Source organism: Caretta caretta, chromosome 7 (genome assembly GCF_965140235.1).
Source record: "Caretta caretta isolate rCarCar2 chromosome 7, rCarCar1.hap1, whole genome shotgun sequence".
NCBI lineage: Eukaryota > Metazoa > Chordata > Testudines > Cheloniidae > Caretta > Caretta caretta.
The window spans coordinates 11848991-11861055 of NC_134212.1; the positions used below are offsets into that span (position 1 = coordinate 11848991).

Consider the following 12065-nt stretch of genomic DNA (forward strand, 5'->3'; position numbering starts at 1 on the left):
TGTACATTTTAAAAATGTAACCCTCTGTGTTTCTGTTAGCGTGTGGCTTTTACGCTGGGCTCTGAAGAAGGTCAAACTTCAGCACAGCCTCTGGTTCGCAGGGGGTTCTGTGGCCTAGGACCCAGCTCCAAAAACACCGTGTTAATTCATCCTTGCTCATTTCTTCCCAACGGCTTCAACATAAACCATGTGCCTATATGCAAGGGCAGAATGCGACCAACCTTATCAATAGGTTTGAATGATGTTATGTTTCAGTGAGGAACAAGCACAGTTTAAATAGCCTGAGGTTTTCCTTTTAGATGTATTCAGACTGACTTTCTTTATCAAATGAAATATTCATTTTGGGTGAAACATCACCACCTCCCCTTCAAATACACACACACACAAAAGCCCTCGCCTCTCGCCACCTCAATCCTCATTGCCGGCCTCTCCAAATGCAAGGCACACTTCTTAGACCTTGTTTTCAATAATAAAAACACACAGCACAGCAGACATGAAATAAATAAATACATATTTAAAAAAACGCTCACACTTTCTCCACAAGGACGAAAAAGGAGAGGAGGGAGGGAGAACACATGCAAGTCATGTAACTTAATGCGCATCTGGAATGTGCTCAAACACTATGTAGATCAGATGGTATTATAAGAACCTGAATAAAATCGAATAAAACACCTGATTAATTGGGTTTTGTGCAGAGATTTCTGCTGGGATTATATGTATGAAGGGGGATGGAATTCCCTTTTCCTCAGTGGATGGACAGTCCACAGCCATATTTCCTCCCATGCAGGTTTTTGAGCTTGTTCCCAGTGCACAGTCCACTCCCCTGCCCATATGACATTCTATTCAGACCCCTTCCACAGCACAAGGATCATTCTTTGCACAGTTGGCCTGTTTTTGATCCCTTAGTGCAAACCCATCATGATGGTCAGTTGGTATAGAAGTCCTTGTGGGCATCCTCAAACCACCATTTAATTTCCCCATTGATTCATACTTTGAATAGAATGGTGAGAGGCATCTCTTCTATCTAGAGTGGTTCTACATCTCTACCGATTAGCGATAATTTATTTTTGCCTAACCTGCACAGAGAACTCAGGCCATTGTAAAATAAATAGATGGAACAAATATAATGCGCACAAACACATTAACACATTAAGTTCATTAATGACCATTCTATTTGAGTAATAACCTTGACCAAGCAACTGCGGTTTATAGCAAACATTTGAGGTATAATAATAATGATAATGACAATGCATATTTTGACTGGGCACAGCTATTTCTGAACCTGGAATCAAATGAAGAAGTCAATTATTCTATATTGTAATACTCCTAAACCAGGTGTTCTGGGACCAGAAAATGTCTGTCAAATATATGTGCCTTGCTTGGTGTTTATAGCCTCCATCCTGTGCTGCACATATTATGCTGGCATCATTGTCTGAATAAATAATCCAGGACTAAAAAAAATCTAGAAGCAAGCCACATCCCAAATTGGTGCAACATCTCTTGTAGTAGGTGATCACCTTGTCAACATGGTCTTTTTCAAAAATCTCTAGTGCACAAAGAAGCATGTTTCCTGATTGTACTTGTTTTGACGCTGGGCAGACTGAAACTGTTAACACTGGAGAGTTGCCCAAAATGCCGTGAAAGACATGTAATTGACTGACCTCTAGACCACAAGTTTGTGGTGACCCAACACCTTTTGGCTTTCTGCACGTTACGCACTGCTTCAGAAAACTGCATAACAGCCTTTTTGTAGCGGGGCTGAAAATGAACCCAGTCATGTTAGTCAGCTGCATCCAGAGATTTGATAAAAGTATTGCTGGAAATTACACACTGTGGACATCATCATCTATTTGTAACAGGACTGTGACATTTCACTCCATATTCTTTATGAAAATACGCTGATGATATGAATATGACATCACTGAGATGTATTTTACGCAAGATGGGTCTTATAAGATATCATTGGAAAGGTTATCATTTACAGAATGTGATTATCCAATTTGTATGCCTGTATCATTTCTGTATCTGAAGTTAGGAATATTGACTACATACCTGTATTTCAATTATGATACTCTGGGTGACGCCCACTGCTAACACTTCAGGTACAACAATGGAAAAGCCAGACAGGGCGGATGGCCCATCGGCAAGGACAATGGACTGTGAAAAGGCTTGGCCTTCCTGTGGACAGTCCATACCGCCACTGACTCATGGCTGCTGTGATATTACCGAGTCAGGTGGTCTTGTCACCTGATACTAAACATTACCTGGGACTTCTTGTAACTTTCCACTGGAAGGGAAGGGGAGTGAAGTTTGGGAAACAAAGGATTCCCACCTTATGTAAATCCTATTTAAGGGGGGGAAGGAAGGCAAACTAGACTCCTCCTCTCCATGGACTGTCTGCCCCAGAAGAAAGACTGCCAAAGCCACCAGACTGAGACAGGGGTGTGGCCTGAAAATAAATATAACTGGAACTCTGAACCACAGAAACTTTGCAACCTAACTAAAATAACATTTAGGGTAAGAAATTACATTTTGTAACCTGTTTCTTAAGTATATTGAGCTTAGCTTGCATGTTTGGTTTCAATTGCTTAGTAATCTCTTATATTCACTTAAAATCCACCTTTGGTAGTTAATCAACTTATATCTTGTTTACAATATAACCCAGTTTATGCAATTTCTAACGGGGGGGTGGTGGAGAAGTTGTGCATATCTCCCACCACATTGAGGGAGGGGGCGAATTTCATATAACCTTTGGGTTTGTACCCATTAAAGGGAGTGGACATCAGAGTGTTGGAGCTGAATCTTTCCAGAGTGGATCTCCATCTCTCTGTGCAGTTGGGTGTGGCCCTGCCTGTGTGCTTGACCGAAAGAGGCTTGTAAACCTAGCCCAGCAAGGCCAGGTAAAGGGGACCCAGGCTGGCAGAATAGGCTGACCCAGCACATCAGGTGACATCCCAAAAGGCCCCGTCACAAATACCTTTTCATAAAACTGCATCCCTAAATAATGCAACAGCAAAGTTATCAGCAGAGTGAGAGAAATTAAGAAGTACCGATAAGGCAGCAAAGATGTGGTTTTGGATCAGATTTAAGATGACGCTGATGTGGTACAGAGATACAAAAAGACAATTCCAGATGGTGGGAGCTGTAGAGAAGGATTTCACATCAACTACAGAGCAAGAGGGGGGACCAGATGAGTGGAGGGAGCAGAGCAAGAGGGGGGACCAGATAAGTGGAGGGAGCAGGGTCAGGTGCGGAATGAGAGAAATGGGGGGAGGGGGAAGAGATCTATGAGTTAGGGGTTATGGTTGAGTAAATCCAAAGAATGCTTTAAAAAAGAGGCAGTTTTGATCTGACTTGGATCCACTGAGTGTGGGGTCTGTGATTTCTTTTACCAGTTTCATTTCGTTATTAGCCTGCATTGTCTTCGAATACCATCTACAGACTTAAAAAAGCACTTCCCCTATTGAGATGTTGTTGTTGTTTTCATCTGACAAACAGCGATCTTTTTTCTTCCCATTAATTTCTAATGGGGTAGAAGATTATAAAAAAGTTTTGTTTACATTGCTGTTTGAACATTAGCAGCAGCAACAAAGATGTCAGTGCAGCTCTCTGAACAGAGCTTGACAAGTTTGCTGTTGCATCTGTGGATGTAGTAAGTTGTGAAAAGCCCAAGATGTGTTCTCAGTGCTTTCATCGTGAAGTTAATTGGCTTCTTGGTGCTCCCCTCACGTGGAAGTATTGTTCTGATTAATAGTTTGGGGTCACTGAAACCCTGTGCTGTATAACTCTGCTTCCTGAAGAATCTGCTTCTGGTCATCTTGATTTTATCAGCAGCCCATTCCAGGTAGTTCAAAGTCAAGATAAATTTAAATTAGGTAAATCCAACTTTTGAAAACCCTATTATAGATGGTTCAGAGAAAAGAAAGCTCAAAGTCAATGGCCCGTATGTGGACATACAGTAGGAAGTCCACAGTATTTGGCTTCACATCATGGAAAGTTCATTCCTAGCGGCTACTGATTGTGCGCAGTTTATTTGAGGTGTGTCTGTGTTGTGTAAGGGCCAATCCCAGTGACATCATACTGTGGAAAGCCATATTATGGAAAAACCATTCTGAATGATTTAAGGTTATGGAATGCTGGATCTGGAAAGCGCTGGGTCGCCAAAAGTCTTTTGCAAATGACTCTGTTTAGTGTTATGCCCAGCAAGTGGACTTCTGGTGATTCGCTATCATTGAGAGTCTGGAAAATCCCATTTGTGGTGTTTACAGGGTTCTTCGGGAAGTGGAATGAGAAAAGGGATTGTGACCTGGATACATGATCATCCCTATCTTCAGATACTACTGGACTGGTCCCATTAGAAATACATAGAAACAAACTGGTAGTTAAAGAGCAGAGCTCAACATCATATTTCAAATGACTTTTTTTTTGTTGTTACGCTCACTTATCAAAGCAATTACTTAATGACAAGCATAACATTCCTGACTCTCTCTAGCACCCTACATGTCAGTTCCCCAAAACACATCAAATAGCACACGTAACTCCGTCATTCCCCAGGTTTCAGTGAAAAGCATTACCTCCCAAAACCCTAACATAATAAAACACAGAGATGGTAGGAAACAATAAACGAGCTTAAAAAGAAACTGCGCGCAAACTATGTGGTGTGGGGAATGTCCCAGAAATGAGTGTCACTTTAACATAATCCATGACGAGAACTTGAAGCACTTTTTCAAAATCGCAGAGATAAACACGTTTCCGAGTAGCAGCCGTGTTAGTTTGTATTCACAAAAATTAAAGGAGGACTTGTGGCACCTTAGAGACTAACAAATTTATTTGAGCATAAGCTTTCGTGAGCTACAGCTCACTTCATCGGATGCATCCTCACGAAAGCTTATGCTCAAATAAATTTGCTAGTCTCTAAGGTGCCACAAGTCCTCCTTTTCTTTTTGAGAGAGAAACACGGGAACAAATATATATATATATTTTTTCCCCTGGATTCTGATAACTCCCTCTTTCTTCTCTAAGGCCTGTTTCTTCAGTTGGTGGGGAGCAGCTAAGCCGTAAATATTTGCCCTTCACCCAGACCTGCCAGCTGGCTGAGGCTGCAGCTGACAGGCAAGGCGGTGGGTGAGGAAGGGGGAGAGGAAATAGGTCTCAAAGAAAAAAAGAAAACCTGATTACTTACCAGACCTGCCTCAAGGGGGAAAGAGAAGAAAAGTGCTTTCAACAGGGTGCCAGACTCACACACCCCCCCTCCACCGGGGAGCCCCGAAGACTGGCACTTGGATGCTTCCCCCCCCCCAAGGGACTTTTCCCCCACTAGTGTATCTGCCCCAAGGCTGTGGCTCAACCCCAGGGTGAAGGATAAAACAAGCTGCCCACCTGACACCTCCCCAGTGGGGGGGGGGGGGGGCGACACACACTCCCAGTCCAAATCAGCCCCCTGTGGGGGTGAAAGTCGGCGCGGGGGGGGGAAGAGGGGGAAGGGGAAACGGAAGAGGGGAAGAGAGGGGCCACGGAGCAGAGAGAGAGAGGAGCCCCTGGGGGCGCCGACTCCCTGGCCGAGCCAGCGGGGCCGCCCCCACCCCACCGCCGCTTTACCTGGCAGGGCGGCGCGGCCAGGCTGCGGCTGAGCGAGTCGAGGCGGGCGCTGTACTCGGTGAACTTCTTCTGGTAGCGCAGCGCTGTCATCTGCAGCTCCAGCTGCACGGCCGAGAGCTGGGCCAGCAGCGACTTCTCCCGCTTGCCGGCCCGCAGCGCCTCCTTCTTCAGCTCCTTCTCCAGCCCGCCGACCTTCGCCTGCAGGCAGCGGTTGCGGCCCTGGAGGGCTTCCAGGCAGCAGTGGCCGCCGGCGCGCAGCTCCCGGTGGGTCAGCACCAAGCCGCAGCCCTGCTCGCAGACGCCCCCCGGCCGGGCCTCGCAGCTCTCCCGCATGTGGGCGTCCACGTCGCGCAGGTTCAGCACCGCGCCGCAGCCCGGGTGGCGGCAGCGGGCCGGCGAGTAGTCGCACCGCTCGGCGTGGGCGCCCAGCTGCTGCAGCTTCACCACCCGCCCGCAGCCCCGGGCGCGGTGCTCGCACTTGATGTCCAGCTTGAGGATGAGGCTCTTGAGCGGCAGGACGTGGTTGAGCTCCTTGGTGGAGATGCGCCGGCAGCGCACCGGGCAGCTGCCCTGCTGCACCACCCAGGGCAGCACGCAGCCCGCGCAGAACACATGGCCGCAGGGGGTGGTCAGCGGGTCCTCCAGGACTTTGTTGCACAGGTTGCACTTGAAGTCGGGGTCCACCTCCCCGCTGAAGCGGTCCAGCTCGAACCCCATGCTCCCAAAGCCGCCCGCAATGTGGGGCTGGGGCTGGGGCTGGGGGGGGGGGGGGAGTTCACACCAGCCGCCCTCCCCCCCCGACAAGGGGCTTCAGAGGGAAGCCCGCCCGGCAGAGATCCTCGGCAGGGATGGCCACCGCGCTCCGGGTTCCCCGGCGGCTCATCGGGGGCAGCCCAGACTGGCTGGCTGCAGGCTGTCGACTGCCTCCACGAGTTGCCGGAGACTTCCTCGCGAAGGGCTTGGGAGGAATCCTCGCTACCGCATTGACTCGAGTGAATGCGCACGGCTTCGCGGCGCGCGAGGTCTGCCCCAGATCTTCCTCGGTCAGGGCTGGCAGCGGGTGCGATCGTGGGTGGGGAAAGACGCTGTGGCCCCAGCTTTTAGCAGGGGGAGAGGGGGCAACAGTATCTTTGTTGCCCTCCACACACACACCAGTTTCCAGCTGCCTGGAGAGGGGAGGGAAGCAGCAGCAGAATGGGGGCCAGAGGACAGTGCTTGTGTCCCCCCCCCCCCCCCGTGTTTTCTGGAAACTGGAAAACTGCTCTGTGTTCACCAGATATGGGGGCAGGTCCAAGGGGGGCTTCTCGAGGAGTGGTACTGTGGAGAACTCAGGGTGGGGTGCTTGGGGATGGGGCAGGTGATAGGGGGACTTGGGAATCTGGGGGGACTGGCTCCAGGTCATGAGGGGACTTTGGGGAGGGAACGTGAGGGGAACAAACGTGATGGGGGCCCAGGTAGGTAGAAGAAGGGATATGGGGGAGAGAAGCAGGGTCCTGGGGTGGACTTTGAGGAGGAGTGACAAGGAGGATTGGAGGGAGGGTTGAAGGTTCTAGGAGAACTAAAGAGGGGGAAGGGAACCGAATGGGAACAGTTACAAGAGAGAAACTGAAGGGATTCGAAAGGTGTGAGTTAGAGGCAGGCTTGTGTGGGCAGGAAAAGTCACAGAGAGGGGTGTGTAGTAGCCAGGTTCTGGGGAGATCCTGGGGAGGGGAGCTGGGTGTGAGGGACAGGCACCAGCAGGGCACTTAGGCAAGGGCTGTTTGTGGGGGAGACATAACCGGAGGTGGGAGGAGACACAATTTAGAGAGGGCAGGTACCTGAGTGGGTGAAGTGGGAGTGCAGGAGTTGGAGGCTGGGGTAAAAAGATTGAGGTGTGTAGAATATATCAGGGCAGGACTTGTTGGAGGACAGGTGCTGGAGTGGGGGCTAGGGGAAGCAAACTGATATGGGCGGTGTTGGGGAAGAGAGTGTGAAAGAGACTTGCTAGACTTGGGGTTGATGGGGGAAGCTGGAGCACTCATGTTAGAAAACCTAATTTTGATCTCTCCAAGAGATGAGTACAAACAGCACAATCCAACGGTACACTTCATATCTTTATAAAAAGGCATGTATTTTCTATGTTTGTGTGGTCTATTAATGTCCTATTAATGTCAATGGGAGTTATGTGTGTATAGGCCCAGGAAAGTTTAGTACTTTTGAAGTCTATTTCCATCCAGAGATAATCTAAAAGCATTTCATATAGAGCTATAAAGTGCAAGGGAGGCCACATCTGGAGTACTGTGCAGAATGTGGGGCACCATATTGCATGTTGACACTGAAGAACTGGAAAAGCTATACATTAGCATTGCCTAGCTCAGATGGTAAAGTAGAATTCTCCCATAATTCCTGTCTACCCATTCCATTTTGATTGCTCTTTTAGTATGCCCTATTTTACGGTAAATTGGGAGCACAACTAGGACCAAAGGCTTCAAGATGACCTTTAGTATCCAACTATTATATCATGGTAGAATGATTTTCTGAATGTCTGTGATGATTATTTGTCTGGAACTGACCTTTAAAAAGTTGCAGCGTAGTAGTCACATCCTTATGTTATCATTTCAAAAACCGGAGAGTGTTCTCCAATACTGTCCGGTAGCATGGGACACAGGACTCAGTGGGCAGGTATCCCATTGACTTCAGCAATGGGAGTTTTATCTGAATGGCACCTCCAGGATTTGTCCCTGTGTAATATTCCCTGTTCTGGTAATGCATGCCATATAAGGGCCTGATCCAAAGCCCACTGCAGTCAATGGGAGCCTTTTCATTGACTTCAGTGGATCCTGGATCTTCAGTGGATTGGGTCCTAAATAGTGTAGGCCTTGACTACACAGGGATATTGACCAGCATAGATATTATGGAATAAGCTAGTCTGCAATAGTTATTCCTTCATGGATACTCTCTTCCAAAAGAAGAGTGTCTTTATTCTGGAATAATTACTTCTCTCACAAAGTTTATTGCTCACTAACTATCTGGTCAATTTCCGTGTGTAGACAAGGTCTTACTCAAATATTTTACCATTTAAGTTCTTTGGGGCCGATACTATCTCTTTTAATTTTTTTTATAGTACCTAGTCCCTTTTGGACAATATTACACTACATACATTGTCTCCCTTAAATATAACTATTACAGATTAGATTAATTAGTTTAAAAATCTTAATACCACAGTATCTTCCCCTGTTCCTATTGAAACCAATTGCAAAACTTCCATTGACTTCAATGGGAGTGAAATTAGGACCAGGGTTCTTAAAAGTTATTAGAAACTGTACAAATATCTGGATGGAAAATGTTGTCAAGAGCTTGTGTAATGTTTTCATTTGGAGTCACACCAGGCAGATGCTGATGGGGAATTATGTGATCCACTTTAATACTCCTTTTTTGTGTGCGTAGGCTTTTATTTATGAATTGAATGAATTTTGAAGAAAGCTTTTGCAGGCCACCCACCATGTGTCACATCTTTCCTTTATAAATTAGTTTGAGATGATGACAGTTCAATCAGTCTCCTTGCAGTCGTTACATACAGCAGAAAACTGTGAATGGAACTTTTGCCGCTTGAGACAGACACTCAAATTTAGTTTTCTGTGACGAAAAATAATCCTCAACATGAGCCTTAAATGTTGTTTTTCAAAGGCTGAAGTTTGAAACTGAAAGAAGGTTTGGTTTCTACTGTAATTGCCAGCAAGGCAGGAATTATGCTGCCACAACTAGGGAGGGTCCTTTTCATTTAGCTGGGTCTTTCATCATTAGAGGTACGGTACTGGGGTGGGACCACTTCTTGAACCCTTAGGGCTCTTTCATTTAACATTGATGTCCTGTCATAAGCATGAGGGCACCTTTTTGTGTAACCGGGAAAAAGTCCAGGCATAATTCCAACACTAGAGGGTTTATGTCAAGCTGGGTTGGTGCTTACTGGGGTTCTACAACACAGGCTGTGTTTGTTCAATCTTCCTGTGTTTCTGTGAGGCCAGAAAGTTTATCAACTTCAGAGAGAACTGAATGGAACTGAACTGGGGTACTCATTCAGCCTAAGTAGGTTTGTTCTGTTATTATTGAGAGCATGATTTTATGTTCACTTCTGAGATTTCTGAAAGGAAGTTTCCTTTTTATAACTTTCTACCTTTTTCTTTTTTTAAAGAAGCTTTTCAGTGAAGCTGGTTATGCAGATGTAGCATCAAAATTTTCTCTATAGCAGATTTGGCTCTATATTATCATGATGATCTGATTTATTTCGCTCCAACTAAACACTGAAAGGTAATATAATCTGTTCAAAGAAAAGGAGTACTCGTGGCACCATAGAGCCACAAGTCCTTTTCTGTTTGCGGATACAGACTAACATGGCTGCTACTCTATAATCTGTTCAGTAGAGCATGATCTTCCCCAAACCTTATTCTTGGGCTTACCTCTGTATTGCATCAGGTAGATTCTTTCTGAAATTTGCAACTCGCTATGGCCCTGATTCAGCAAAGTACTGAAGCACATGTTTAACTTTTAAGATGTGTGTCTAAATCCCCTAGACAGGTTTGAGGCTCTCAGCCACAATTTTGGTGACTGCCAAACTGGATACAAATTTGCAACTTTGAAAGTTTCTGTATCCTATTACGCGGGCCTCTGATCCATCTAGCAATCCATATTTTCTTACATGATGTGTGTGCTTATCATCCTCTAAAAAGTAAAACCTTTTTGTCTCAGGCTTTCATTTTTATTAGCAACAGAATTTATACATGCATTAGTAAGACACGTGCAACATAGTTACAGTGAAAGAGGAACAAATAGAGTGTCAGAGGGTTGTTCTAGAATAACACAATGGGGCTCCCATCAGGGCACTACCACAACACAAATGATTAATCATAATATATTTGCAAAATAATTTAAGTAATGAAAATCTTTACTTCAGTGAGGTCAGGACTTCATCCTACACGTGTGCATTGGGGGTTGGTGGGGGAGTGGGGAGAGCTGTTTAGGAGAGAATTATATATACTGCAACAGAGTAAAATAGAATAAGAAAAAAAACAGTCTAAAAGGCAGATTAACTGTGTTATTGGTGTTGTGTTATAACAAAAGGAAGTAATATCACTAATCTGAATAAGTGTAGTGCTTTTTAAAGGAGTGTGCAAATGAGGAGAAAGACACCACCGAACAGAAACATGGACATCTTTCCCTTATGGTCCATAATCTATCTATCTATATTTGTAGCCCTGAATGCTTTTGGTTTTGAATAACATGTTTCTATATTATTTTTAATATGGACAGCGTTAAATATGAAAAGCTTTGGAACAAACACTTTATATTTGCAGGGCTGCTTTATTTATTGCAGTGTATTTACTCAAGAGTTCAGTTCTTTTTATCTAGATACTTACATAACTCTGACTCTCATTGCCAAAGTACCTGAGCACCTACAATTGTTACTGGATTTTATTCTTAAAACTCCCTGGTGAGGTAGGGAAATATTAGTCCCATTTGCACATGGGAAACTGAGGCGTAAGGTGGAATAAATGATTTGTCTAAGGTCACCCAGGATGTCTGTGGCTGAGAGCCAAGAATGAAAGCCCGGTCTCCAGAGTCCCAGTCCAGTGCTCTAACTACTTGATCAAATACAGGAACTGGTTTTCAGGGAGGTGCTTGTTTTTACACATTTTGTTAATTGCCCAGGTAAGCTGACTGAGGCACGAAGCGGTCGAGTTGCTTGCTCAAAATCACACAATGATTCTGAAGTTCAGCTGAGGCTGTCTCTCCGGAAGCACCTTGCACCCAGTCCTTTGCTCTGACTAATAAGCCACAAGAATTTTGTTTGTGAATGTTCTGACCTGAACAAAAACATGGTTGAATTATCATGCAAACCCCACATACTGTGCCATGTCATTTCTTTGCATTTTGCTCTCTTATTTAACCAATTAAAAGAGAAATAAGTTAACATGATCTATGCCTAATTCCCTTTCACACATCTTACGTGCTGTAACTAATGATAACGTTTAAACCCAGACTTTAATTAACTCTGTGGTTATGAATGGAACATAAAACATAAACGCTCATTAAGGGCTCTATTCTGTGAGAGGTTGCTAGCCCTCCCTGTACAGTGAATTCAGTAGTAGGGGAGGCCATTCTACACCTCAGAGAACAGGGATCTGAATGAATTACTATCATAATGCTGTTATGTCTGCAAAGAAATCATGTTCAAGGATCACACAATGCTCTCTTTGGGCAAACACAAAGAGATCCAGAAAGCTCAGAAGTGTGTGTGTGGAGGTTATTTCTGAAGTCCTTGGGCCCAGTCCTTTTCCCACTGAAGTCAGTGAAAGAATTCCTATTGCCTTCAATAGGAACAAGAGTAAGCCCTTTTTCACACTAAGAAAGTGATACTGAATAAAGTGAAATGTTCACTTTTGGCTATTTGGTATCAACAACATTTCGTTTAACAACAGACATTTCGGGAC

General features: G+C 45.2%; 1 protein-coding gene across 1 annotated transcript in view; it reads right to left on the reverse strand.

Annotated features, from left to right (window-relative positions):
- PDZRN3 (PDZ domain containing ring finger 3) overlaps nucleotides 1-6569 on the reverse strand; it is a 200351-nt gene extending 193782 nt beyond the window's left edge. The window contains exon 1 of the mRNA XM_048856852.2: nucleotides 5599-6569. Within this exon, the coding sequence (XP_048712809.1) occupies nucleotides 5599-6315 (717 nt within the window). The 5' untranslated portion in view covers nucleotides 6316-6569. The remainder of the gene's footprint in view (nucleotides 1-5598) is intronic.
- Between the last annotated feature and the right edge of the window lie 5496 nt (nucleotides 6570-12065).